This window comes from Gymnogyps californianus, chromosome 29 (assembly GCF_018139145.2).
Source record: "Gymnogyps californianus isolate 813 chromosome 29, ASM1813914v2, whole genome shotgun sequence".
Lineage (NCBI taxonomy): Eukaryota > Metazoa > Chordata > Aves > Accipitriformes > Cathartidae > Gymnogyps > Gymnogyps californianus.
In genome coordinates, this window is record NC_059499.1 from 641,589 (window position 1) to 667,351 (window position 25,763).

The window sequence follows — 25,763 nt, forward strand, 5'->3', positions numbered from 1 at the left end:
GCGCCGGAGGGGGTGTGCGCGGCGGCCGGGGACTACATCCCCCAGCAGGCCGCGGGCCGGGGCAGCCTCCCGCTGCGCCCAGCCGCCTTCAAACAAAAGAGTTTTCCCCCGCGGGGCTCCGCGCCGCCCCGCGCCCCGCCGGCCCTCCGCACACCCCGCCGGCGGCTGGGAGCCGGGGGCGGAGGCGGCGGCGGGGGGACCCCGGCGGGCTGGAAGTGCCTGGGCGAGGGAGCTCGGGTTACAGAGAGAAAGGGGCTTGGCCAGGCAGAGGGGAGGTGGGCGGAGGGTCCTTTTCTCTGTCTGTTTCTCTCCCTCTGCCTTTTTTTTTTTCCCTTCTCCCTCCCGAGCTCTTTGTGTCCCCCCCCCACTCCCCTCCTCTCGCTCTCACACCCCCCCCCCCCCTCCCCAACCAACCACCACCACCCAACCCCCTCTCAAGTCTTTGTTAGCCATGCCTAGCCTGGTAGTACCAGGGATAATGGAAAGGAACGGGGGTTTCGGCGATTTAGGCTGTTTCGGTGGGAGCGGCAAAGACAGAGCGCTGCTGGAGGATGACCGGGCGCTGCAGCTCGCCCTGGACCAGCTCTGCCTGCTGGGCTAGGCGAGCCTTCCTCCTCCTCCTCCTCCTCCGCCGTGGTGCTGGTGGAGGACAGCAACAACAACAACAATAACCCGCCGCCACCGCCGCCGCAGCAGCCCCCGCCGCCGCCGCCGCCGCCGCAGCAGCAGCCACCGCCGCCGCCGCCGCCGCCGCCGCCGGCCCCGAAGGGCTCGTCGGCGCCCAGCGCCGGGGCGGCGGAGCCCAAGTTGTGCGCGCTGTACAAGGAGGCCGAGCTGCGGCTCAAGAGCAGCTCCAACACCACCGAGTGCGTCCCGGTGCCCAGCTCCGAGCACGTGGCCGAGATCGTGGGCCGGCAAGGTGAGCGCCAGGGCGCGGGTCCCCACCCGGCCGCCGGTCCCCGTGTCCCCGTGTCCCGTCCCCCCCGCTCGGCCGGGCCCCTTCCTCGGGAAACTTCCCCCGCCGCCCGCGGCATCCCCGCGGCCGGGAGGGCTGGGGACCGCCCCGCCGGGGGGCCCCGCCAACTTCCCCCGCGGCTCGCCCCTCGCCGCTCCCTCCCTCCCTCCCATTGTTCGGGGCCGGGGCCGGGCGGGCACCCGCGCCCCGGCCGGCTCAGCCCTGCCGGGGACAAAGCGGAGGGGGCGGCCCGTCTTCCCCCCCCCCCCCCCCTTCCCGGGCGGAGCGGGACTCCCGGGGCTGCGGACGGGTCGCTGCTCTTCTGGCAAGGGGGGCTTTTTTTTTTTTGGAGGGTGGGGGGAAATCTATAGGAATGCCTGCGTGGGCTTGTCCGGCTGTCTGCACCGGAGCTCCAAAGCCCGTCGCTCCTCCGGTTCTGCGAAAGAGCCGTTCCTGAACCGCGCTCTCCGCCCTCCTCCCTTTTTTTTTTTTTTTAAAAAAAAAAAAGAAAAAAAAAGAAAAATAAAGCGGGGGAGGAAAGAAGAGAGCCGGGCTGGCTGCCGGCTGAGCCCGGTCCCAGCTCCCCGCGCCCCGGCCGGGCTCGGCGCCGTGGGGAGAAAAATCCCCTTTGTTGGGTTCGGCGGAGCGAGGGGGTGTGGTTGTGCCGGGGCTCGCCGGGGCCGGGCGGGCGAGCTGCCGGGCCTAGCACGGGTCCAAACAACCGATTAATGGAAGTTGAACTCCTTCTGCAACCATGTGACTGGCAGGGACCCTGGAGCGGGCACCCGACCGTCCCGCGTGGGCCCCACGCACGCCTCCACCGCCCGGCCCCGCCGCTGACCACGCTCCGCGACAGTGATGCTTTTGTTCTCCTTACGGCTCTGTTCGGAGCGAGGTGGAATGGAGGAGGGCTTTAAAAAAAAAAAAAAAAATTATATATATATATATATATACACACACACCACACCCACTCTTAAGTCACCCCTCGCCCACCCCCACCGCTCCGGGCTCCCGAGTGTGCGTGTGGGGGCGAGGTGCGCTGCGGGGAGGGCAGCTCCGCCGAGCCGCCCGTTGGCATTGCGGGAGCCGTCGCAGGGTTAAAACATGGGGCTGGCGAGAGAAGTTTTGTGTGGCTTACAGAGGAAAAAAAATAATAATAGTGTGGCTAAGTGGGATTTTTTTTTTTTTTTTTCTTTTTCTTTCTCTAAGCAAGTAACTTGACGCTCTGGAAGTGTGACGGGCAGAGACTGCGGCTCCAAATCCAGATGCTTCCTCTTGGGTTGGGAATTGAAATCACCCGAGCAGGGGGTTTGCAGTTGGACGTGGAGGGAGGGAGGGGGGGGGGTGGCTCCTCGGGGTCAGTGTTCCCAGAAGGGGATGTGCAGAGACTGAGGTGGGCAAGGGGAAGCCACGGGGAGAGGGATACAAACGGCTAATGGCTGTGCATCGTTACGCTGGAGCATGTTATGGGAACAATGGGGCCTCTGGTGGCTCAGCTCTCTCCCACCAGCGAAGCCAGAGGCCGGTCCCCATGCTGGGATGGAGACTGAGCAGAGCGCGGGGGGGTGTTGTCCCCCAAAACTCAGGGCGTCTGCGGCGGAGGGAACGGCTCTTGCTCTGGCTTCCCCCCCCGCCCCGGCCACCAGGCTGGGATCGTGGCCCCTGCGCCGCGGAGTTGGGAAAACAGGGGCTGGAGATGGGGGTGAAGGTATGGCCGAGAAGATCCCGCTTGGGCCTGATCCTCCCCGTGATGCTTTTACACCGCCGCGAGCTGAGCGCGGCCAGAAACGGTGGGGCTTTGCACCAACTCTGCGCTGGCGGGTGCAAGGCCGTGGAGAATCAGGCCCCCTTTGTTTAATAAAGTTAGAAAAGAGAGAGGATTCGGCAGGCGGAATTGAGGGGAAACGTTAGACGATGCGGGAGGTGCCCGGGCTATTTTCTTCCTGGATCTCACTGCTGCCCCAAACTCCCGAGAAGGGGGTGTGTTTCGATGTGTTCGGTATGCAGCGGCGTGCCCGTTGTGGCTGGAGTGATGGAGAGGAACGTGGAGACCTGGATTTTTTTTCCACCATTTTTAGTGTGTGTGTGTGTGTGTGAGGGCTTTCCCACATCTGGGAAACTGGGAAATGTCAGTGGGCCAGAGCCCCAGCAAGGCGGACTCAGCAGCGCTCCATCAGTTAGTGGGTCAGACAGTGTAAGCTGTGCCCCTTTATAGAGGCGAGTGGGCCGGATCCTGTGCTGGTAGAAACCAAGATTGCTTCAGCAGAGTCCCTGCAGCCACAGCTCTTTACTCCAGCAGAGATTGTGGCCCACGCTTATTTTTAAAGGCCCATAGGAATGTCTCCTGGGTCTTGTTTTTGTGTGGAAGGCCGGATTACGAGGGTCTGCTGTCAGATGGAGCTGGGTGCAGGGCACCCCGAGGGGCTGAATCCTGCACTCTCACGGATGCCTGACCTGGAATCCCGGGGGGAACCCAGAAACTGCAGATTGTCACCCCCGTGGTAATACTGCTCATGGGCTGATAGTTTTGTAAGGAAATGAGTGTTTTATGGGTACTTGTGAATAGGGTGATGAACATCTTGGAAAAGAGGGGGGCAAGAAAAGTAATAGTGAAATAAAAATTATTTCAGGGCTTTAATTGGTAACAGGGTTGAGCTTTTTCTTTAACTTACTATTTTCTGATCTGATGAACCACACCGTTCCTTCATATTATTTTAAAATAATATCTACCATCTTTGAAAGTGTACCCTGCTGACATGTATGTATGTAAAGAGGCCTGGATCCGGGCACGGGGGCCCTTCTGCATGCATCTGGCAAAGGGATTTCCACCTGCTATACGGCTGCCCTTTACTTTGCCGGAAGAGTGTAAAGGCACTTGAGTATAAATAAGGCTCAAGCCCCATATATTTTTATTGGAACGTTTGTAAGTGTGATTTGCAAAGAGGTTTAATTGTGGCGGAGGGGGTGGTGCCACTTCGAACGAGAGATGCTGCAGGAGCTAAACCTGTGCTCGGCGGCTCCCTGCTTTCCCCAGGAACTGTTAACGTGCCCTCGCGGAGCCAATCGCGTGCTGGAAACCTCGCTCGAGTTTGCGGTGGTGCCGGTTTGTGCGCTGAATTCGAGCAGCGCTTCTTCAGCGGCGCGACCGGTAGCCGGGTGGGATGGGGGGACTCACTGGGACGAGATCGTGGACTGCGGAAAGGGGGACTTTGCGGGAATTGGCCGGACAGGCACGGAGAGCGGCTCCTCCACCGTGATGCCCCAGGGTCTGCGGTGGAGAGCTGGGTGGCTGGTGGGATGTGCCAAGGACTGCTTTTGCAAATTGAAGGAGAGGAAGCCAGAAAAGGAAGGATGAGGGGATAAAGTCATAATAATCCCTTTGACTGACGTTTATGACCTCTTCCACTCTGCCCCCGGCCATGGTTGGCAATGACTTCCCTTCCCTGGCTGGAAGTGGAGCCGTGACCTCCATGCATGCCCTCCTGTTGCTGCTAGGGTGAGGAGCAGGGATGTCTCTGCCTGTGTCGCGGCTCCTGCAGATCGTTCCCCACTTCCCCTGGCGCGTGGCAAGAGTGCGAACTCCAGCCGTGCTGTGCTTGGGTGGCTGAACCTCCTGGCATGTGCCGTGGCATGCACGGTGCTCCCTGGTTCCGGAGCCGGTCTGGGCCTGCGTGGTGCATTGGGGTGCTTGGTGGCTCTTGTATTTTGCCTGCCAGCTCTTGTTGTGGGCATCTTCCCTGCAACACCCTTTCCGCAACTGCGCGTGTTCTCAGAGCTACGCAGATAAATTTGCCAGGGTGTAAAGACAAAGCACTGAAGTGGTTTGCAGGTGATTTTTGAGGAGATGGTGGGGCACCAAGGGAGTTGCAAAGGAGAAGGTTCTTGCAACCCGAGGGTGTCGGTTGAGATGGGAGAGATGCTGGGAAGAGTGGAGAGTGTCTAAAGGTCTCGTGCTTTGGCCGTTCAGACTGTGAACTTAGAAAGGGGCAGAAATCCTCAGCTACCGAGATGTCCAGGTTCTTCCCTAGGAGTCACCTGAGGCAGGTGTAGATCAGCCTGATGAAGATGCGTATCTGACTTTTCTGCCAGTGTTAAATCTGCTCCCACTGATAAACCGGGCTGCTGTCAGTGGAGGCGGGGAAGAGGCTGCTGGACTCTTAAGCGGGGCACATTTAAGGCTAGATCTTGTAGTTAGGGAGACATGGTGATGGTTCTTTGTGTGCCTGGTGTGTGCAGGCACGGGGAGAAGGTAGTGGGTCAGTTTGGCTTCCTGCTGTGCGGAGCACAACAGCGCGAGCCGCCCGCTCCCAGCAGGTACGTGCCCTATAAGAGTATTTTTGCTCTCATCATCAATAGTAGCATCCATTGTCACCTGTACCCAGAGACACCCTTTGATGCAGCATCTCCCAGCCTGGTCTAACTAGCCTGTTGTCAACAGGAATGAGATTGTGTGAGAGAGGAGCTTAACATAAATTGCTCTTTCTTGGCAAGGTGAAGTCAAATAACAAGAGGCTCCACTAACCCCAGGTGATTGGGCCCTTTGTGTAGCTCCAAACATGCTCTAACGCTTTCAGCATTTAAAAATAGTCCAAGGAAGCCTTTTTCATTGAGGAAGTCTGATGATTGCAGCTCCCCCACCCACCATGTGGAGGTGGATGTACAGCATCCGAGAAGCAGCGAGGGGGTCAGATCCTGTTGTCTGCTTGTTTCGCGTAAATCTTGGAGCTAAAGCCACCCCGGTCTGGTGGGGCCTGAAAACCAACCTCCTTACGCTGCTCTAGGAGCTTGAGATGGGCCTTGAAGGGAGAGAGAAATTGCAGTCGTTGTCAGATTGTTATAAAGTGTTAATGAGAATCCATCTGAATTTACACCAGGGAAAAGTGCGGAACGCGATCGACTTTGTGCGGTTTGAACTAGAGGTGGGAGGAGAAAATGGGTCTGGGAGAGAGACAAAGGGAATTTTCTAGGGAGACACGCACGCTCCGCTCATCGGATCCGGCTGCTGGATGCCGCGCTGACCGAGTGAACCGCGCCGCAGCGCAGCCGGCCGGAATCTAGGGCAGTGGGAAAGCGTGCTGGCGTTGGGTGGGGGCCCCCGCCCCCCGTTCCTGCCTTTGTCTGGCAGCCCCCTCCTCCTGCGTCCGTTTCCCCCCCCTCCAGCTCCCGCCGGCTCGCCTTGCCCCGCTTTCCCCCGCACGCCGTCCGGCTCCGAGCGTGTGCCGCGGGGCCGCGGCAGGATTGTGCCATGCAGGGGGCCGCGGTCACACCCACCCCGATGTGATGCATTGCTGGCGGAGAGCGGCTGCTCGGGGCCGGGGGCTTCCAGCCCCAGTTCCTAACTTTCCTTCGCCGCACAACAAGGCGGCGATTGTCTGTGGCATCTGGGTTGTTGCTTTTGGGTCGCGTTGCTTTTTCTTTTTTGTTTTTTTTTTGCCCCCCCCCCCTTTTTTTAATAAACAACTTTCATCGCTGTGTGAAAAAGCTTAAAATCGCTGCACTGAAATGAGGTGGTTGCTTATTTTCGTGGCGTGGCGGTGTGTTGGGTTTTTTTCCCCTTCTTGTAAACACAACTTGCATCATCAGTACAATAAAACCTCAATGCAAAGGGATTTAGTTGTTTGTTTGTGGTCCTTTTGTGTGCATTTGTGTTTTTTGACACCACTTTCATCAGATTTTCAATGCAGCAAAATCTTACCCCACAGATATTCAGGAGGGTTTATTTGTGATGTTCTTTGTGTGCTTGTCTTTTAACATGGCTTTCATCTTAAATGGGAAAAGAATGCCCCACCTTACCAGAGATATTTGAGAGTTGCTTATTTTATGGTCCTCTTTAATTTTATAACAGAGAAAAGACCAAGTCCTAATTTGCCCTTAGGCTCTCTTATACCACACCGGCAATGTCAAAATGTCTGTCCTAAGTGGGGTATTTACAGGTGTAATTTATACCAGTGCAGTGTAAAGGTGCCTTAGTGTAAATGAGAAGAAGGCTAAAAATCTTTTGTCTGTAGAGATAATTTTGTATCTGATGAAAACAAGAAATACAAGGACCTGGAGTGATTTGTGTGGTGTGTTTTTTAAAAAAACACGAAAACCCAACCAAAGAAAAAAACCCCACCTCGGGGCTGGATCCTTAGCTGTTTGCTGTAAGGTGGTACAGCACCTCTGATGCTTTCAGATGAAGCCCACGCTTCTGGGCATAAACTGGCACATGCTGAAGGTGTGCCAGTTTGTGCCAGATAAGATCCTTTAGACTGCATCAGTAGCAGTATGTACCTGTGCAGGATCTGGCCTTCTAGCAGCAGTGAGGACAAGGTTGTCGGCAGGTTTAACTCTGAATTTACACCAAAGTAAAATATCCAATGGAACTACTCCATAGGCATGGTTGCATTTTTCCATTGCACTGTCCTTCTGCTGGCATTTACACCGTGCGTGATGCGGTGGGCACATCCATCCCGTGCACTGCTCCGGCCTTTTCCTGCTGCCAGAGCAGTGCACGGGAGCCTCGGTGTAAACCACAGTGAGGTCCCATAGAAGCACGCTGGTTTTAAGCCACTCTGAGTGAGAAAAGGTTTGGGATGGGTTCGTGCAAAGTAAACGGCAGTCAGATCGGATGCATCCTACACCCTTGTTGCCCTCGTGAGCGACTGCCTTAGCTGGACAGGTGGACCAAGTTCTTGAAGCCTTCTCTGTTAGTTTTGATGGATTTGTTTACCCCTGATGCAGGGTAAGCAGAGAGGAGAATGTGGCTGTGCATCTAAATCTCGCCCTGATTTCCCCCCCACACCCCTCCCCAGTTTGGCAATGTCTAGACTCGATTTATTTATTTGGTTTTAGCCAGAGCTAGCTGCTCTGCGGATTAATTCCAGTTAGGTAACTGGTCTGGGTGCCGGAGGCTTGACAGTCCTCAAGGGTTTGTTCCTGTATGTTAACATTTGTGGCTTACTAGGGTAATTTGCAAACACATTTACTTTGAGTCAATTGGCAATCAGTTAACTGAAGTTAAAAAGAAAAAGGGGTGGGGGGAGGAAATAATCATACAAGCCTCCTTTGCAAAATGCTTTGGGATCTGTGTTATTGGCAAAAAACAGAGTAATAGAAGCTAGGTAGTGGAAACACAACAAGAAAGGGCTTAATTCTCTCTCTAATATAAAAATCTAACTGGCAGGAGTCTGCCAGGGATCAATTAGCTGATGTCTGCACACTGCCTTAAAGAGTAGAACACTACAGCAAAGTTACATATTATTATAGTTTCTACAGATCCTTTTCTCCTCTTAGTTTTACATTTTTAACACCACCTACTAAGCAGTTCTCTCCCCTTTTAATAATCCGCCGAGTAAAGTGGTTTGTTGCATGTTGTTTTCAAATTTCAGTTACACACGACGAAAGCCTTTCATTAAAAAAAAAAACTATACAGGACAAATTTCATTTGAAAAAAGCACATAGGACCGTGCTACTCATCTGGCCAGGATATAAAGGGCCACATCCTGATCTGGCTGGGCTCTGTCAGAAACCGAGCGATGTCAGAGAAGGCTCAGCCCCTATTTAGTTGTGCGAAGCAAGGTCAGGGTTGGGGTTGAGATGGGCTGGGAGCCTTGGCACTAAGTGGGTAAATCAGATTTAAGCCCAGCCTGATTTTAGCTGATGTAAATCAGCGCAGCTCTCTTGGAAGTTGGTGGAGTTATCTGGATTTATACTGCTGATGGCTTGGCCTGTTGTCTGCACCAATTTAGAGCTGCTAGAGATCTGGGCCACTGAACCTGCTGGGCTGCTGGTCTTGATGGAGTTGGTCTAATTTCCTGTGGGGTTATTTTCTCCAGTTTTTAAGCACAGGATCCCCCATCTGTCTGTCTCTGCAAAGCTGGCTTTCCTGTCTGCAGGCCTGCACGGAGACCCTCCCTCCTCCTCCCCCTGCTTCTCACACCATCGACTGCACCATGCGTCCTTTTGTCCGTTTCTAGATCCTCCCTCCCCCTCTCGCCATGCTCTCTCCTTGCCCGTCTCCCTATCGCTGTTTTGGGGTGTCTTTCCTTTGCCTCCACACCCCTAATTCTCCTCCTCCCTCGGAGGGATCACAGCGTGCCTCTCCCTCAATTTCCGTCACCTTTCCTCCATCCCTAACTCCCTCCCACCCTCTCCAGCTCGTGTAACTCGCTTACGTTTGCCCTCATTCATGTATATTCCTTGCCACCGTTTCCTTCCATCTGTCCCCAGCATGGAGCCCCCGTCCTTTGTCACTGCTCTGCTTGCCTGACCCTCCGTGTCGCCTCCTTGATTGTTTCCTGTCGTGCTGGGCTCCGATCCCTCTCCCCCCACACGCAGTCATTGTCCCGTGGCTTAGAAAAACGCCGAACCCAAGCCCAGCCCTGACAAACGCCTACCTGAGGTCCTTTTGCAAACGAGAGCAAGCCTTGCGCTCCTGGGAGGCAGAACGTGGGTCACTGAGGAATTCGGCAGATGCTACTTCAGTCTGGGGTGATGCACGGGAATCATTTTCAGCGTGGATGCTTGCCGCTAACACCCCCTTTCTTTCCGTGCGACACTCCGGTGATATCCCTGGGGAAATGGTGGCATCTCGGTTAATCTTCCTAAGATGGAATCTCCATCTTTGGAGCGAGCGGCATAGGAGTGGGGTAGGGAAATGTCTGCCAGGGATAGGTTTGGGAGAGCCGACCCTGCCCTGGGGCTGCGGGAGGGCATAGGTGACCCCTTACGGTTTTATCCCGCCCTCCACGGGCTCCTTGGGATGAACCTTTATCCTGTGATTTTGTCTGCGTGGTTTTATTCTACCGTTGTGTCGTGCCTAGCACCGTGAAGTCCTGTTCTTTGGGTTTCCTAAGTACGAATAATACAACACTGTAGATGACCATTGGTCCACACCAACTGTTTAGAAACTTTACTAAACACAGCATTGCAAATACACTTCAGGGTGCAAACTCAGTGGGGAGTAACATGTGAGCTACATTGGATTTGGCAGGGGGTGGATTTGGTTTGGATTTTGGGGATTTGCCCAGCTCCTCCTCTGGGTCAGATCTGGCATTTCCATTCCCCAGGAACGTGAAATTAGTGGCTTAGAGATGGGTTTAATGCAGCAGCATTGCAATGCTAAGTATTATAGGAAGTTTTGCAGTAACACAGAGCAAGAGACAGCTATTCTTCCCATTCCACAAATGGGAGACTGAGGCTCAGAGAGCTGAAGTCGCTCTGAGGAGTTAAAAGTCGCACCGGGAGTCGACAGCGAAGTCAGGATTTACCGGCACGTGTCCTACACCGATGCCAAGACCCTCTGACAGGCAGTGGGGTTTCGAAGCTATGCTGGGACGTTTCGTGTTCGCGCAGTCTCCTGCGGTTTGACGAGGCTGCACCCCGGTGTCCATGCGATGTTGCGAGATGCGAGTGTGACCTGTCAGGCTGAGCATGCTTTGTGCAGCTGTAACTATTGGTTGTACCGTGTGCGGCGCCTGCCACCGCTGCGAGCGCGGGGAATTATTCTTGTCAGCTGTAGTGGCACGAGGCTCTGTTTTTATCACTAAAGGTGCGGGGTTCGATTCTTGCTAATGATACGTGGTGGTGGGATCGTTACATTCCTGTAAATACCCCGATGTCTCAAGTCTGTGTCTCGTGAGACGAGCTGCAGATAAGTGGCAGCACTAAGTGAGTGGCAGCCCTGAACTCCCAGCTGGGAGAGATGATGTTGTTTATTAGGATCTGTATAAATAATAATGTTCCAGCCCACAAGCTGAGGAATCTTAATTTCTTGGTTGCAGAAGCATCGTTTGCGGGTCATCTTGTGTTAAAGTATGATGTCAGTGTAGTATGTTGAGGAAAACTTGCTGGTGTCAGATGGTCAGAGAGGACAAGAGACGGGCTCCTTTTGGGGAGGGAAGATGGGATGGGGAGGAGGTGGGGGATCTCACAGAGGTTTCAATGCCATGTCCTGATCGTTTTGTTCCATGAGCCCTGAGTCAGACAGCTGAATCCTTGGGAAACCAGGGCAAAATGCTTGCCTTACTCCATCTGCGCTAGTAGAAATGCGGTGCCCTGGACAATCACATTTTTAATTTTTCTGAGAGACCCGAGCTTAGAGCAAACCTCCCCACAGAGGAAGCCCCAGTCTGCCTGGGAACTTGGTGCCAGGCTTTGAAAATGCCTTCAGGCACCGAGTAAGGCTTTTGGAGAGAGGGGTCAGAGGGACAGCAGCAGGGAGGGTTTCCAGAAGTAGTTTAGAATACTGTGCCACATCTGTAAAAATATTTAGTTGCTTGATGGCATCCTAGTGTCATCTAGGAACCTGGAGTCACACAGCTGGCTCTAAACCGCTCTAAAAAACGATTTGGAAGCCAAAACACACTGAAAAGTCTCTTGCCTTTTTTGGAAAAGCAGAAAGATGTTTTCTGAGCTGTAAGGAGCAGGGGGAGCAGGCTTGGTGGGCTCCAGGGAGGTGAATACTGATATACAAAAGCACTGGCATGGCACGTAACCTCAGGAAAGGGTCTGAGTGCCCAGACCGCTGTGGTGGGGAGGCCTGCGGCCATCAGCGTTTGATACACCAGACGGAGAGACAAGGGCAAAACGCAGCCCTTGGCTGGATGGCCTCCCCTCCCCGGGCAGCCACCGCCGTGCCTTCGCTGCGGCTCCTGGTGAGCGCCAGGAGCAGGGGTCTGCGCACAGCCTGCGGTGGGGCTCTGCCCGGACACGGGAAGGCAGCCCTGCCCCATTTCTTGCTCTTTTGACCCCAAAGCAAATACGGGCATCCTGCTACCCCCCGGCCTTCTGGAAGTGCTGATGTTTGGGGTCCCACTGTATCTGAGGTGGGGAGCCCAAATTGCTGCTTCTCTGCTACCCGCCCCCCCACTTGGCCCCCCAAAAGTGACTCAGGTCATACTGGATTCACCCCAAAAACTCCACAGTAGGACAGAAGTCCCTGTGGAGGGCTCTGCTCTCTTGAGTTATGGCAGACATCTCTCCCCTCATGCTCCCCATGAGCTGGCGCGGGGTGGCAGAGGGGCTCCACATCAGCCATGCCTGGCCGTGGACTCAGCATCCCCCTGCTTTCTCCTGTCATCTCCAGCGTCTCTTGCGGCCTCGTGTGTCAGCCGAAGCCTTCATGTCCTGAGACCCACTCTGACGAGAGAGGAGCCAGGGCGGCCATCTTCCCTGAGGGGCAACATGATGGGGCCTGGGCCTCAGCGGGGACAGGCTTCCTCACAGGGACTGCTGGCCCGTGGGGAGGGCTTGAATCTGGCTCCCCCCCGGCTCCCTGGTGCTTGGGGGTGCGTGAAAGGGAGATCTCCGAGGGGTGATTGCTGAGGGTGGCTGATTTGTGAGGGAAGGCGGCTGAGGGGGATTGTGTGGTGGGGGGCAGCACACAAAATGGCGACACCCGCCTGAGGGTGAGGGAGCAGGGAGCTCCTGAGGGAGGAGTTCGCTGGGGATGGTGAGGGGGAAACCTTCCTGTGGCATTTCTCCTGTCAGGGTTAGGAGGGAAAGGGCCTTTCCCTCATTTTAGGTCCCCAAGCAGTGGCTGCTGCGTGGTGCAGGGCCTGCTGAAAACATGGCAGCTCAGCCTGGTTTCCTGAGGAGAGGGGAGGGCAGCGGGACAGCCTGTCTAACCTCCCTGCCTTGTTTTCTCTCTCTTCCCCAAGGCTGCAAGATCAAAGCCCTGCGGGCAAAGACCAACACCTACATCAAGACTCCAGTGCGGGGTGAGGAGCCGGTCTTCATGGTGACGGGACGGCGGGAGGACGTGGCCATGGCCCGGCGGGAGATCATCTCCGCTGCCGAGCACTTCTCCATGATCAGGGCCTCCCGCAACAAGGCTGGCACCACTTTTGGCAGCGCTCCCACCTTGCCAGGGCAAGTCACCATCCGGGTGCGTGTGCCCTACCGCGTGGTGGGCTTGGTGGTGGGCCCCAAAGGAGCCACCATCAAGCGGATCCAGCAGCAGACCAACACCTACATCATCACGCCCAGCCGGGACCGGGACCCCGTCTTTGAAATCACCGGCGCGCCGGGCAATGTTGAGCGTGCCCGGGAGGAGATCGAGACCCACATCGCGGTGAGGACGGGCAAGATCCTGGAGTACAACAACGAGAACGACTTCCTCTCCAGCAGCCCTGACTCCGGCATGGAGAACCGCTACTCGGAGGCCTGGCGGGTCCATACGCCGGCGCCGGGCTGCAAGCCCCTCTCCACCTTTCGGCAGAACAGCCTGGGATGCATCGGCGACTGTTCCGTCGACCCCGTCTACGAGACCCCCCGGCTGAATGACCAAAACGACTTCAATTACGGTTACCTCTTCCCCAACTATGGCGTGAACAAGCAAGATCTGTATTACGGGGTGCCGGAGTCGGGTGCCCCGATGTGGGCTGGGCAGGAGAACACCAACCCGGTCTCGGTGCTCTTCTCGAAGCAGCAGCGGTCCAGCAGTACCGGCGCCATCCACCCAAATTCACATCGCTCCCCGTCCTCCTCCATCCAAGAGCCCAATCTCTCCGGTCTCCCCAGGCGGTCGCAGGGGGAACCGCTCCAAGGGTTTTCCAAGCTGGGGACGACTACCGCTGCCCGGACGTCTGTCTCCAGCAGCCGCGAGTGCATGGTGTGTTTCGAAAGCGAAGTTACGGCAGCTCTGGTGCCGTGCGGCCACAACCTCTTCTGCATGGAGTGTGCCGTGAGGATCTGTGAGAGGACTGATCCAGAGTGCCCGGTTTGCCACGCTGCAGCCACTCAGGCCATTAGAATATTTTCCTAAAGAGACAGAGCAGGGCATTGGGGTGGGGGGGTGGGGGTAGGAAGGGAGCGTGGGGGGGTCCAGGAAAGAAAAATGATGATGATAATAATAATAATGATAATGATAATAATAATAATAATAATGACATCTGAAGAACAAACAAATGAATGAAAGAATAAATTAATTTAAAGAAGAAGAAGAAGAAAAAAAAAGAAATTATTTTACAAGCAATGTATGTTATTTTTTAAAAAAAAAAAGTGAATAATAAAATTAAAATGAATAGCAAAGCCAGAAATTTTGAAGGGCGAATGATGCTCCAGCCTGCAATGTCTTTTTTAAAACAAGTACTCTGAACGCACACTCGGATCTCGCAAGCAAAGCGGTTTAGTTCAGTTTTTTTTGGTGGTGAGATTGGGACTTCTCTGCATTGACCAAGCCAGGCCATCTCGATCGGACGGGGAAGGGAGCAGGGACGCGGGGAGGGCCCTGCCAGCCTTTCTTCTCCAGCCACTTTCAATCTTCATCTTGGTCTGAAGCCCCTACTCTCCTCCCCCCCAGGGATGTCAGCCCAACTGGGAGCTCAGAAAGAAACAAATAGAAAGAAAGGAAAACGGATGACGGGGATTTAGAAAAACAAAAACGAAACCATCAACCTCTGGGAACCTGTTAGAACGAGGGCACAACTGTATTACCTCAAAGATTTAAACAAAAAAAAAAACCACAGCAGCTAAAGAACTTTTATTGTTTTCCTTTTTTTCTAAAAAAAAAAACCAAACAAAAAACCACAAAAAAAAGAAAATCAAAAAAAGAAGATGAAATAAAAATGACGCCGGTGAAACTGAAGAAGGTTTGGAAGAACCTATTGGAATCACACTGGGCGATTAGCATTTATTTTATTATTCTGAGCCACCGTGGAGTCTGGAACTTTGTTCTTTTTTCCTTATCCGAGCAGGGATTTGTTCATCAGACGAATCAGGAGTCACTAACAGGGTATTTCAAAAGCAGTCCTGAGTTCCCATCCATGGGGGGAGTGTATCGACTTCCGCGTTTCCGTAGTTCACTCTTCATCCTTTTTTCCAAGTGATGCCAGCTGCAGCTACACACAACACGCATGCGCGCACACACGCACACACATAACATTGTGCTTTTCTTTTCTTTTCTTAAAAAATATATATGTCGCACCAAAACCTAAGAAAGACGATCATGCAATACAGGCAATGAGCCCATACGAAACCAACATGCATCCCAACAGAAAGCAAAAAAAACCCCGAGTTTATATATATAATTTTGTTGTCGTCGTTTTTAAACTGGACCAAAACTTTTGTTACCCAAAACCGAGTGGGGGAAAAAAAAAGAAGAAAAAGTATTTCTTTATGGACCAAAACCTCTTCAGCTGTCCTTTACCTGGATCTTCCTGAGGTTGGCCACTTTTATATATTATATTTTTTTCAGAACGAAACAAAACAAAAAAAAAATTGCCTTGTTGAACATCCTTTAATCATTTCAAGACTCCTGGTTTTGTTAAATCAGATACTTTTTAAACCATTGGGAAGTGGGAGAGGATGGGCTTCGAATCTGGCTCCTGTGCCAATGCACACAAGATGCAAGCCAGCATCTTAACATCATCAGGTTTGTTCAGCCAGTCTCTGGATGCCAAAATGCTGTGATGGTAAAGATGTGTGTTGGATTAACCTATCAAGTACCAGTATACCTATCTATAAATATATGTGTATATATATATATAGGTGCTTAACTCATCAAGCACCTTTATATATATATATGTGTATATAAAATCATATATATATAATTTTTCTCCCACCACCACCGCTTCCCCGTTTCCTACCCCTCGACTTCTGCTCACACATCCTGGACCCTGATTTAGAACTGAACCAACAAGTTTCACAACTTGGCAGAGACAGTTCTACAGCAAAAAAAAAAAAAAAAAAAAAAAAAATCGCCTGAGATTTTTTTTTTTCCCCTTCAGTTACAGGAGACTTTATTTTCATCGTAATAATGTTCCTGGGAACATCCCCTCTTCTGCTCAGTTTGCTGCCGCTTGCTCCCGGTTGCTGCCTCCACCCCGGTATGGTCTGCTCGAGCCATCCTCGGTCACCGGAGGAGAGGCTGAGCTTGCCACTCTCGGGGCTGGCTGCTCCGGTGCTCTGCGTCGATAAAGATCCACTTTTGATCTTCAGATATCGGGTGGAGGGGCGTGAAATGATGTACCTCCACCATTTTGCATCAACGGTAAAATATTACGTAGGGGCAAGAGGTAGATGGAGGGGTGGACGACGTTCCTAGGCTCTGTAGTGGATGCTGATGTTTTAGAAAAAGTAAAAAAAAAAAAAAAAAAAAAAAAAAAATGCTGTGCTAAAGGGACACTGTCAGGTCGAATTTGTACTCACCTCCTCCCCAAAGCTTTAAGAAATCTCCGGCTGCTTGGTTCTCCTGGCCCTGTGGTGTGCACAGCCGTTTGCACCGGGACCGGGTTGGGATGTGAGCGCTTCCCGGGGGAAGGCGCCATGTTTTGGACCCGCCGGTGTGGGTGCCGTCTGGGAGCCGTGGGGCAACGGAGGGCTGCTCCGGCCGAACTCCCAAAGCCTCCACAGCCCGGTGCTGTCCCAGGGCACAGATGTGAAAGCCATCGCCCCGTGGAAGCGTGGCCTCGGCAAAGGCTTCAGAGCCCCGGCTAGCTCTGGCCGTGTCCTTTCTAAAACTGGCCCAGTTCTCGTTCAAAATCTGGCTTCGGTTTGGTCCCAGTAAAAGAAGGGGAAGGGAGAGGGGGAACATTTCTGTTCTCCGGCCGGTAACCTCTCCCCTCCCCACGTGCACCACCACCTCCTCCTCCGTCATGTCCCGTTCCCCCCACCCCAGGGTTGTATTTTAACCGTTCATTGTGCAAAATTCTCCCGCTGATGTCGAGAGAGTGGTTGGGGCAAGAGCTGGGTTGCGGGGGCGGGGGGGGGGAGGGGGGGCAGGTGGGGGGGAGGGGGATCCAACCACCCTTCGAAGGGGCGTTCGGAAATGTTCGTGTTGGTAATGGAGGGGATTTAGCTGGAAATTGCAACGGCAAATGCTTCCCTGGCCGAGTCCCCCCGGGGCCGATATGTTAGTTGAGTGACTAGTCGTTCTTGGCTGAGTGAAGTCTGTTCGTGGTAATGTGAGCAAGTTTTTGATCAATGTCTTTATTTGATGCCAGGTTGTGAAGAGGTGGGTGGGAGCGGGGAGGGGGGAAGGAGACACCCGTGTCGGGGACCTGGGGTGGGGGGGACCTATTCTAGCACTGACCCTAGGGAGTGGGGAGGGGGGAAGGTAAGGGGGGCTCTTGTCTGCTCCTTTTATCTCCTCCCTTACCTTAACAAGCGAAAACGATGTAAAAGCCTCCTGCATGCTGAAAAATGTTAGAGAAAAAAAAAAAAACCTTTCTTTTTAAAAAAAAAAAAAGGAAAAAAAAAAAAAAGGAATAATGACCCAAACAAACGTCCATGCTTGCTGATCGGAACCGGAGGGGGGGCTGTCCGGCTGTCCAGGCAGCGGCACGTCTGCCCCTCTCTGCAGAGGAGGTTCCTACTCAAGTCTCCAAGTTGGCCTTTAATAAAATCTTCAGTTCCAATAACCTTTATATATATATATATATACATATATATATACATATACATATATATTAAAAGAAAGCTTGATGTAGCAGTTCTAGTTTAAAATGAATAGAAGTATTTCGGCCCCTGTTTTATTTTGATTTCTCCTTTTCCCCTGCTTTCCCCCGTACCCCCACCAACTCCATATTTTGATGTAGCAACTTCGGAAGAAAGAAAAACAGGCGCTGTAAACGCACCGAGAGCTACCTCTGGCCCGAGAGGGGGCTGCACGGGGGGCTCGGGCAGTGCGGGAGAGCTGCGGCCCCCGCCGCTCCCCGGCCCCTCGGCAGCACCCAGAGAGGGGCAGTCCCAGGCCCTGCCTGTTAGCGTCCTAGGGGAGCCCGGTTGCGGGGCTTAAACAACAAATTTGCGTAACTTTTTTTTTTTTTTTCTCTCTTTTTAAATATATGTATATATATAAAAATCTTAAAAAAAAAAAAAAAATAAAAACAAAAAACAAGAAAAATGCCCATGACCTTAACTATTTGCTCTGACTTGTATCTTCCTTGATAGGTGACTAAAAATGGCTTGTTGGTCTAATTCACCAGCAATAACGTTAACTAAAGACAGACCCCTCCTCCCTGCACCCTGTCCTTCTCTGCAGCAAGGTCCCAGCGGCGTTCCCTGCGCACGGGTGTGCTTTCCCCCTTCCCTCCCGCCCTGCAGGGACGCCTTTAGTGACACCCGCCTTGCAATAGGAGCAGCAGTGTAAACCAGCTAGGCTAAACCTCGCTAGCTTCAACTGCCCTAGACATTCCCTCCCAGCGCTCGGGGAGCATAACCCATTCGGGGTGCTAAATTGGTATGGGGCACCCTACTTGCGCCCAGGGGAGGAGGGAGGCATGTGGTGCTGGGACCCGGCACACGAAGCCGGGTCTCGCTGAGCCGCCCGGCTCTGTCTCCCTCTGGTTTAGGAGCAGCTAAAACCCTTGCAGGGAGCCTGGTCCTCAAGACCCCCATCCTGCAAATTACGTGGGGGCTTAACTTTACGGCTGGCGAGCGGCCCACCAAAATCGGGCCGGCTCCTGGCAGCGGTAAAGCAAAAGCACGTGCGTCCATGCTTGCAGGATGGGACCTCGCGGGTGGCCCGATGCAAATGGACGCTGCTGGTTTCCCCTCCGCGCTGCTGGTTTCCCCTCCGCGCTGCTGGCCAGGCAGGGGAGCGGGTTGTTCCCCAGTGTTTCCATCTGCCGGTGGGGATGGCGGAGCCAGGGTGGGGACCCGGCTGAGGACCCGACTGTGACTTGCCATGCCCAGATGAACGCTGGTGGCAGTCTCCCCCGGGCACTCATCCTGCCGCAGGGCTGAGCTGCGTCGGGGCGCTTTTGCGAGGCAGGTGACACAGCCTCCGAGGGCACGAGCGGTGGGACAGAGAGCAGGGCTCCAAAAACCCAGGGGGCTCGGAGCATAGCTGCGTTGAAAGGTGCTGAGCTGTTAGCAGGAGGCTTCCAGGTCCAGGCAGGATCAGGCCCGTGGGGGAATGGAGTGGACCTAGCAAATGGGACTGACTTGGTGCCAGACGCCCCAGTTCAGCGCGCCGCTGGGATTTACGCATGTGCTTTGCCAAACTGCAGCCGACCGGCACTTGCTGAAACCAAGGAGCTGGGGTTCCGGTGCTTTGCTGAATTTGGGACTCATCCTGCAACCTTTCCTTGTGGATGCGACCTCCCGGGCAGAGCCGAGACGGTGTCAGGGCTGGGGGAGCGGGGGCTCCCCGGTCCTGGCACGGCGGGGAGATGTGACCAGAGAGTGGACGGGTGGCAGCGGGGTGCTCGGCAGGGGAGTTTCGGGGTGATACCTGCACTGCTCTGCCGTGTTCCCCAAAACCTGCTGCGTCTTCGGCCGGTGTTTGCAAGCTGCGGCGGTGGGGACAGGGACTCCTGGAGAAGGGACGATGCGGGGGAGAGGGTGACAAAACATAACAAAGGGAAACGGAGGGATAAAGTAATATCATGCTGTGATGTCATCCTCATCGACATAAATTATATAGAGAATAGTATGTATTATAATACATAACAAAAGAAAAAAAAAGAACCAAAATTGGATTTATATTTAATGAGGAGATACTATAAAAATATCTTGTCCTAGCTCCCATTTGCAAAAGTATTTTTCAGCTGGAGGGATATCTATTATTTTTTTCTCTTTTCTTTCTTTCTTAAAAAAAATAATCTCCATACATACAAAGGCTCAGACTGTTAATATTGTGAACCTCTTAAATCAAAATGCTCCAACCTGTTTATTTGGTATTTGAAGGGTTTATTTTGATGCATTTACTGGTGTTTTTTAAAGAGAGAGAGAGGAGGGAAAAAAAGACTTAAGATTTTAAAATTAGAACATTTCTTTATAATTTAATATTCTATTTTAATAAATGCATTTATTACATGTAAATGTAGCAAGGAACTGGGCTAATAAAAATACTTTTTATTAGGTAATTTATTATAAGAAAAAAGGATATTTTATTTTATGATAAAGTGATCCTTAAAAGTTTAGAAGGTTTAGAATATATGTAGGTTAAAAAATACATTTGTATCCAGAGTATTGCTTAAAAAGTGTTTTTAATATATGTTTCCTTTTTTGTGTGTGCGTGTGTGTATGTAAAAGGTGATAGTTATGGTGCAGATAGCCCTTTCCAGAAATAAGAAATTAATACAGTTGGATGTATTTAAAAAAAAAAAAAAAAAAGAAAAAAGGTAATTAAAAACCAGAGAAGTAGAAGAGAAAAACCACTATGAATCAAAGCCCGTGCGGTCGTTTCGAAGCCCCCGTCCTGTGGTTGCTCTGTCTAGCAAATCCCTTTGCAAGGGGGGGGGGTCGAGGTCTGAGCACGCTGCAACGTCTTTGTGGCATCAGGCCCTGGCTGCAGAAACCCTCCGGGCTGGGGCTCGGGGGTCTTCCAGCAGCATCGCCCTGCGCCGGCCCCCGGCCAGCCCCAGCCCCGCTGCAGCAAAGCACTTCGGCGCATCCCTCGCACCCACGGGCTCCCCGGGGTTCCGGCTCCGACCCGCCGCCCAGGGCAGGCGCTGGGTGATGAAGGTTTGCTCTCGCTGTGCTTGCTTTGGGGACGGCGGGGGCTTGGGAGGAGGCTGGGCGCTCTCAGAAAGCAAAGCTTGTGTTACTCGCCTCTTCAGCCCTCCTCCTGCTCATTTTCGTACCAGCACTACAACGAGCCCTATCCTGTCCCAGGGAGCCGGCGGAGAGTTTTGCCATTGATTCGGTTCGCAGCAGGGTTTCAGAGAGCCCTGTGTAAAACTGCTTGTCGGAGGCGAGAGGATTTGCGGTCCTTCCTGCAGCCTTGATGGAAGGGACCGACAGCCAGCTCCAGCTTGGACCTCCCCGGGACGGGAACGTGCTCACAGGGCTGCTCTGCAGACGAGGGTGGTGGTTTCCGTCCGTTGCCTCCCTTTAGGCTTTGGCTCCATTTCTTCCTGCAGCTGAGTGGGCTGCAAGGACAGGAGTATTTTGTCCCAGCATTCAGGCCAGGCCTGATCTTGCGAACATCTACCGTCGTCCTTCTGGACCTAAGGGTTTGTGCAGGACTGGTGCCCTACTGCAGCTGCTTCGGGCTTAGTACCTGGTGCTCTGAACAGCCAGGGGATGAGACAGCTTGTGCAGAGCTCCTGGCCAGCTTCGACCCGTCCTAGATAGGTCAATGTCACCCTTTCTGCTCCCCCCCCAAGCCGGCATGGGCATGTCTCATGCAAGACAACTAATGTAAGGACAGCCTGGAGCGAGCGGAGTGTCCCCTTTTTAGCCGGTGAGGCTCTGAGCTTGTGAAGCCCGTGCTTTAATCCAGGCAAGCACTTAAGCACGCGCTTAGCTTCGGCCGCATCCCTGAGTGTTTTGCAGGATCTTGGCCCAAGGAGCTGCTCTGCAGACGGGCTGAGCAACCTCGAGCTCCCCGTGGGCTGGGGAGCGCGGGGGGGTCCCGTACCTCCACCACGAAGCCAGCCCTTGTCCCGCTCCCTTCCCAAAGCGGCAGGAAGATGGGGGATGCTTCTGCTCTGTTGCCTTTCAAAGAAGCATTATTAAAATAAGATTTTTTTTTGTTTGTTTGTTTGTTTTTAACCAAAAAGGAGAAGAAAAAAAAAGTTTGCGTTGATGGGTATTAAAAAAAAGTTAATAATAATAAACATTCAAATTTATTTCATATAATCCTAGAGTAAAGATTAAAATAAAATTAACTAGTTCAAATAGTAGATGCTATCCATATTGTTTAATCTATAGTAGATCCAAGTGATCCCAGACAGAGCAGAATGTAAAATAAACTTGTAAACAAGATCAGCTATCATTTTTAACTTCCCCAGAAGTTCCATCTTTTTTTGGTACTATTTTTCTGAAGCAAACAAATAAACGAACGAAAGCCTAACAAAATAACAGACCACCGACTGGTACCTTCTGTCAATCAAAGTCCTGAAGTTATTTTTATAGAGGGGAAAAAAAAAAAAAGGGATCTAATAATATGTATTTTTTTAAAAAGATACGTTTGGGGTTTTATGTTGCTTTTTTAATAAAAAGATAAGGATTTGGCTAGTCACTGAACAAAATAAGAAAGTTTTAGGCCGTTATTTTTGCCTTATTCTGACCTCCAGCCTCGGGCTTGGAGCATGAAATTTCAGAAAAAGAAACGTTAAAAGTTGCTGTTACTTTTCTTGTGCTGGTCTTGCTTTTTGAACTTCTCCAAGCACCGAAGGTGTCGGAAGGTCCCCGTGACGGGCGGGTGGGACCGTTCCTGGGTGGGAAGGGTGAAGGAAAGGAAAATTGGATGAACTCCCCTCTGTAACGTGACGGACAGAGCTCGAAGGCAGCGAGGTGCTGGTGCGAAGGCGCAGGGCTCCTCTGGCGTGGCCGCTGCGGGGCCGTGAATTAGGCTTTCTGCCCTCGGAGCCAGGCAGTAGACATAGGACATTAGGGTTGGTTTGTTCCCCCCCCCCCTTTTTTTTTTCTTTTTTTCTTTTTTTGGGGTTTTTTTTTTGGTTATATCTCGACCCGGTGAGGAAGCGTTGCACCAGCGAGACGATGTGCGCCTTGGGATGAGCTCATTTGTTTAGCAACTGGCATCTTTCAGGATGCCAGATTTGGCTTGTTGGGTGTTTTTTCTGTGCCGGATGCTCCCTTAAGGGAGCTATTGCTCAGCTCAAATCATCGGGTTCGAGCGCTGGAGCCGCGGGTGAAATGTTTGCAAAAAGCTCTGCTGGCCCGGGAGATCCTTCCCGCGGCTGTGCCGGGCCACAGCAGCCCTGCGCCCGCAGCTTTGCTTCCCCACAGCCGGCCCCACGCCGTTCTGCTCTCGGGAGGGTGCCATTCGTGGCGAGCGCCTGGTTTTTCGGCTCCGAAAGCGAGGGAGGAGGCTGAAGGCTGTTCTCGGCCGGTGCCGCGCGTTGGGCTCTGCGGCCGGACGCCCGAATCCTTGCAGTGCTGAGAGCGGGAGTGAACGGCTCCCCGAGCTGACGGACCAGCGTTGAGGTGGAAAGGCTGGACGGCGGGTCCGTTCGCACGGAGGGGAGCTTTTCTGCTGACGGCAGATCCGCTTTGGGCAGTTTGGGGCAGGGGAGCGCAGCCCTGGCACCGGCCGTGGGGCAGGATGCCGCCCCGTGCACCCGGCCAGCTGGTTAAACCCTGGTCCTTACGTTTCAGAGCCAGGCCAGCACTTTTCTCTGGAGCGTTGGTGACTGCTTTTCACCGCACCAAAATCACCGTTTACACGATATAACTCAAAACTAAATGACCTAGCGTCAACTCCATTATTATTAGAGAAGCAGAGCGTTGCAAAGAAAACACTCTTGAAAGGTGGTTACCTCGTGAGTTTAGATTTTGCTCCTATCGTCTGTGTCGTGGCTCAGCCGTAGTGAACCCAGGGATGTCCTGCAATTCAGGAGCATCCACAAGGATCCCAAAGCCTTCGAGAAACGCAGCGGCTGCCCCTCGCTCCCTCGCCTGCGGACGGCGCGCCTGCTTCTGGGGTGGGACGAGGCAGCCGCTTACCAGCATTCATTCAGCAAAGCCATGCAATAGGTTAGGACAGGAAGCGAAGACAGTTCTCATTCGGTTTCTGCGTATAGCACTGTGAATCAGAGATCACTCCACGGGACCCTCCCCAGCACGCCGGGGAGGTTTCGGAAAGCAGGGCACGATGTCTCCCGTGCTTTCGGAGGGGGTTCGTGCTTGGTGGAATCAAGCGCCTGGTCCTTCCCTGCAGGGGCGGCGAGGCGGCCTGTTTGCTCTTTCATTTTTGTTTACCTCATTTTTTTGGTTTTGATACTTGAAGAAGAGTCAGTGATTGACATTGTACAGTGATGCCCTGGACTGGAGAGTGGATGCACTTTATAGTAACTTGTATACTGATAGTGGGGTCCCATCCTGCCTCTGCCGAGCCCGCAGCAAGGTTTCCTTGGTGTCAGCGCCGGCAGGAGCAGAGCCAGGATGGGCTGGTTCTTCCAAAAACCTTTCTAGGCTGTTAGGGAGCAATCTCTGTATTTTATTGTGGGTTTTCACATACTGTAGAAACTCGGAAGTCACGTTCTGCTGTCAGTTGACCCGGTGGAAAATTCAGCCATAATTGTGCTGGGCTGACTTCAGTTTTGCCCGTGCCGTGACGGCTGGAGACGGTGGAGGTCAGGCAGCTCCTGCCTTTACTCCCGTGTAACTCACCCGTTTCAATGGGGTTACTCTACTGGAATCTGAAGTGGCTTCAGCCCTGGCAGGCTGCGGCGTTAATGCTGGATCCACTCCAGCGTCACTTCAGGGCTGCTAATGGAGCAAATTGAAAGTCACCCCCAGTAAAGTGACAGTAATGTAAAATCTGGAGTTGTTCCACTGGTGTCTGTGCAGGGATTAAAAAAAAAATGAAGTCACCCTCCGACGGTGGCACCAGTTTACCAGGCAGCTGACGGCAGAATGTGTTTTCTGGTCTTGCGATGATGCTTTTGAAACAACTTGCAGAGAAACGGAGCGGCGAGACAGAGCAGCACTTCGTGGCCACAAAGATCTTCTCTCGGCTCCCAGGAGCTGGGATGGAGAGACACGGTCGCAGGCTGCTTTGCTCGTCTGTGAAACGATCAGCACTTTTTTTTTTTTCCTTTTTCCTTATGAATTCTGTTCAAGATAATCGTAAAAAAAGGGAAAAAAAAAAAAAATCAGGGGCCAGATCCTGTTTTGCAATTGAGGATTTGCTCCTGGGTTAAAAGCAGTGTTAAGCAAACATGAAAGGCAGTGGGCATGAGCGCTGACGAATCCCCAGCTAGCAGGTCTGTTCGAGCCATGGCCGCTGCAGAGCCCGTTCACGCTGCCGTGCTACGGAGCTGACTCTGATCCCAGCCCCAGGCGAGCCAGGGAAATCCCCAGGGATGTCCAGAGCAGCCCGTGGGCATCCGGCTGCACGGTCGGGAGCCTTTGGGGCTGCAGAGGATTTCCTCTGGCTCTGCCCCGGTATCAAAGAGAACCAGGCTTCAGTTTGCTGCCATTGGGACTCTGGCAAAGCAGCTCCGGTGGGATTTCCCATGTAAGACGTGAGCTAAAACGAAACCCAAGCCACTGGGGACCATCAGCAGCCGATCTCGGCGATACCCACGCAGCGGCAGCGGTTTCCAGGGGAGCGCAGCCCTCCGCCAGCCCTTCATGGCTTTTGCTTGACCAGTACCACGTTAGCTTTCTCTCGTCCTCGCTCGAACACGCTGTACAAGTTTGTGTGTATCCGCTTTCCCACGGATCCGGGTGCTATCACACCGTCTTACTCCACGGTACTACCAACCTCGCGCTGAGCCAGCCAGCCACAGAGTTGCCCGGTGTTAAGCCTGGCCGTCCTGACTGTGTGGCCCTTCCATTTAAAGTCCATTCCCTATTATGTTGTGTTTGCTTTTTTTTTTTTTTCTTTTCTTTTAACGTCATAGGAAACCTGTAGTCGGGATTGTTACTATTGGAAACCGATCACATGTTCCATCCAGGTATTTTCATCTCTCCGGCGTTACGCAAAAATAAAGGCCTGAGAGAGAGATATAACCGAACATAGAAGTAGAGTTAGGCTCGTTGTCTGAGTTTTGAGGCATATAGTATAAGGGGAGAAGGAAAAAAATTAAAATAAAATAAAAAATTAAAATAATGATGTTGCACAACTTGTAGAAAACAAAGAAGGGAAAGGGTTAATGTATTAAATGTGCTAAATTACATTAAGAACTTAATTTTATTAAAGTATTATTACTTAAGAAACTTGGTGTCTGCTCTTGGTTTCTGTCTGTTCCCGCTTTAGGAGGGGTCCGGGAGCGGTGGTTGGGAACGGGGCCCCGGGCTGAGCTGAGCTCAGGGGGCCGTGGGGCCGTCCCCTCCTTCTGCTGCCCCTCATGGATCTCTCATGCCTTTAGCGACACTTCTCGGGGTTCGTTAGAGCCAAGGAGTTTCGTTTGCAAGACTATCGGCTGCCCTGCGCCAGCTGCTGTTCCCAGTCCTGGTGGCA

At 52.8% G+C, this 25,763-nt stretch overlaps 1 protein-coding gene across 1 annotated transcript; it reads left to right on the forward strand.

The window, feature by feature from the left end:
- The first annotated feature begins 451 nt into the window (after positions 1–451).
- MEX3A (mex-3 RNA binding family member A) lies at positions 452–13,713 on the forward strand. The gene is given in 3 exon segments (XM_050912382.1): positions 452–590; positions 593–919; positions 12,598–13,713. Coding segments are annotated over 3 exon segments (1,572 nt in total). The 3' UTR covers positions 13,704–13,713.
- The last annotated feature ends 12,050 nt before the right edge of the window (positions 13,714–25,763 follow it).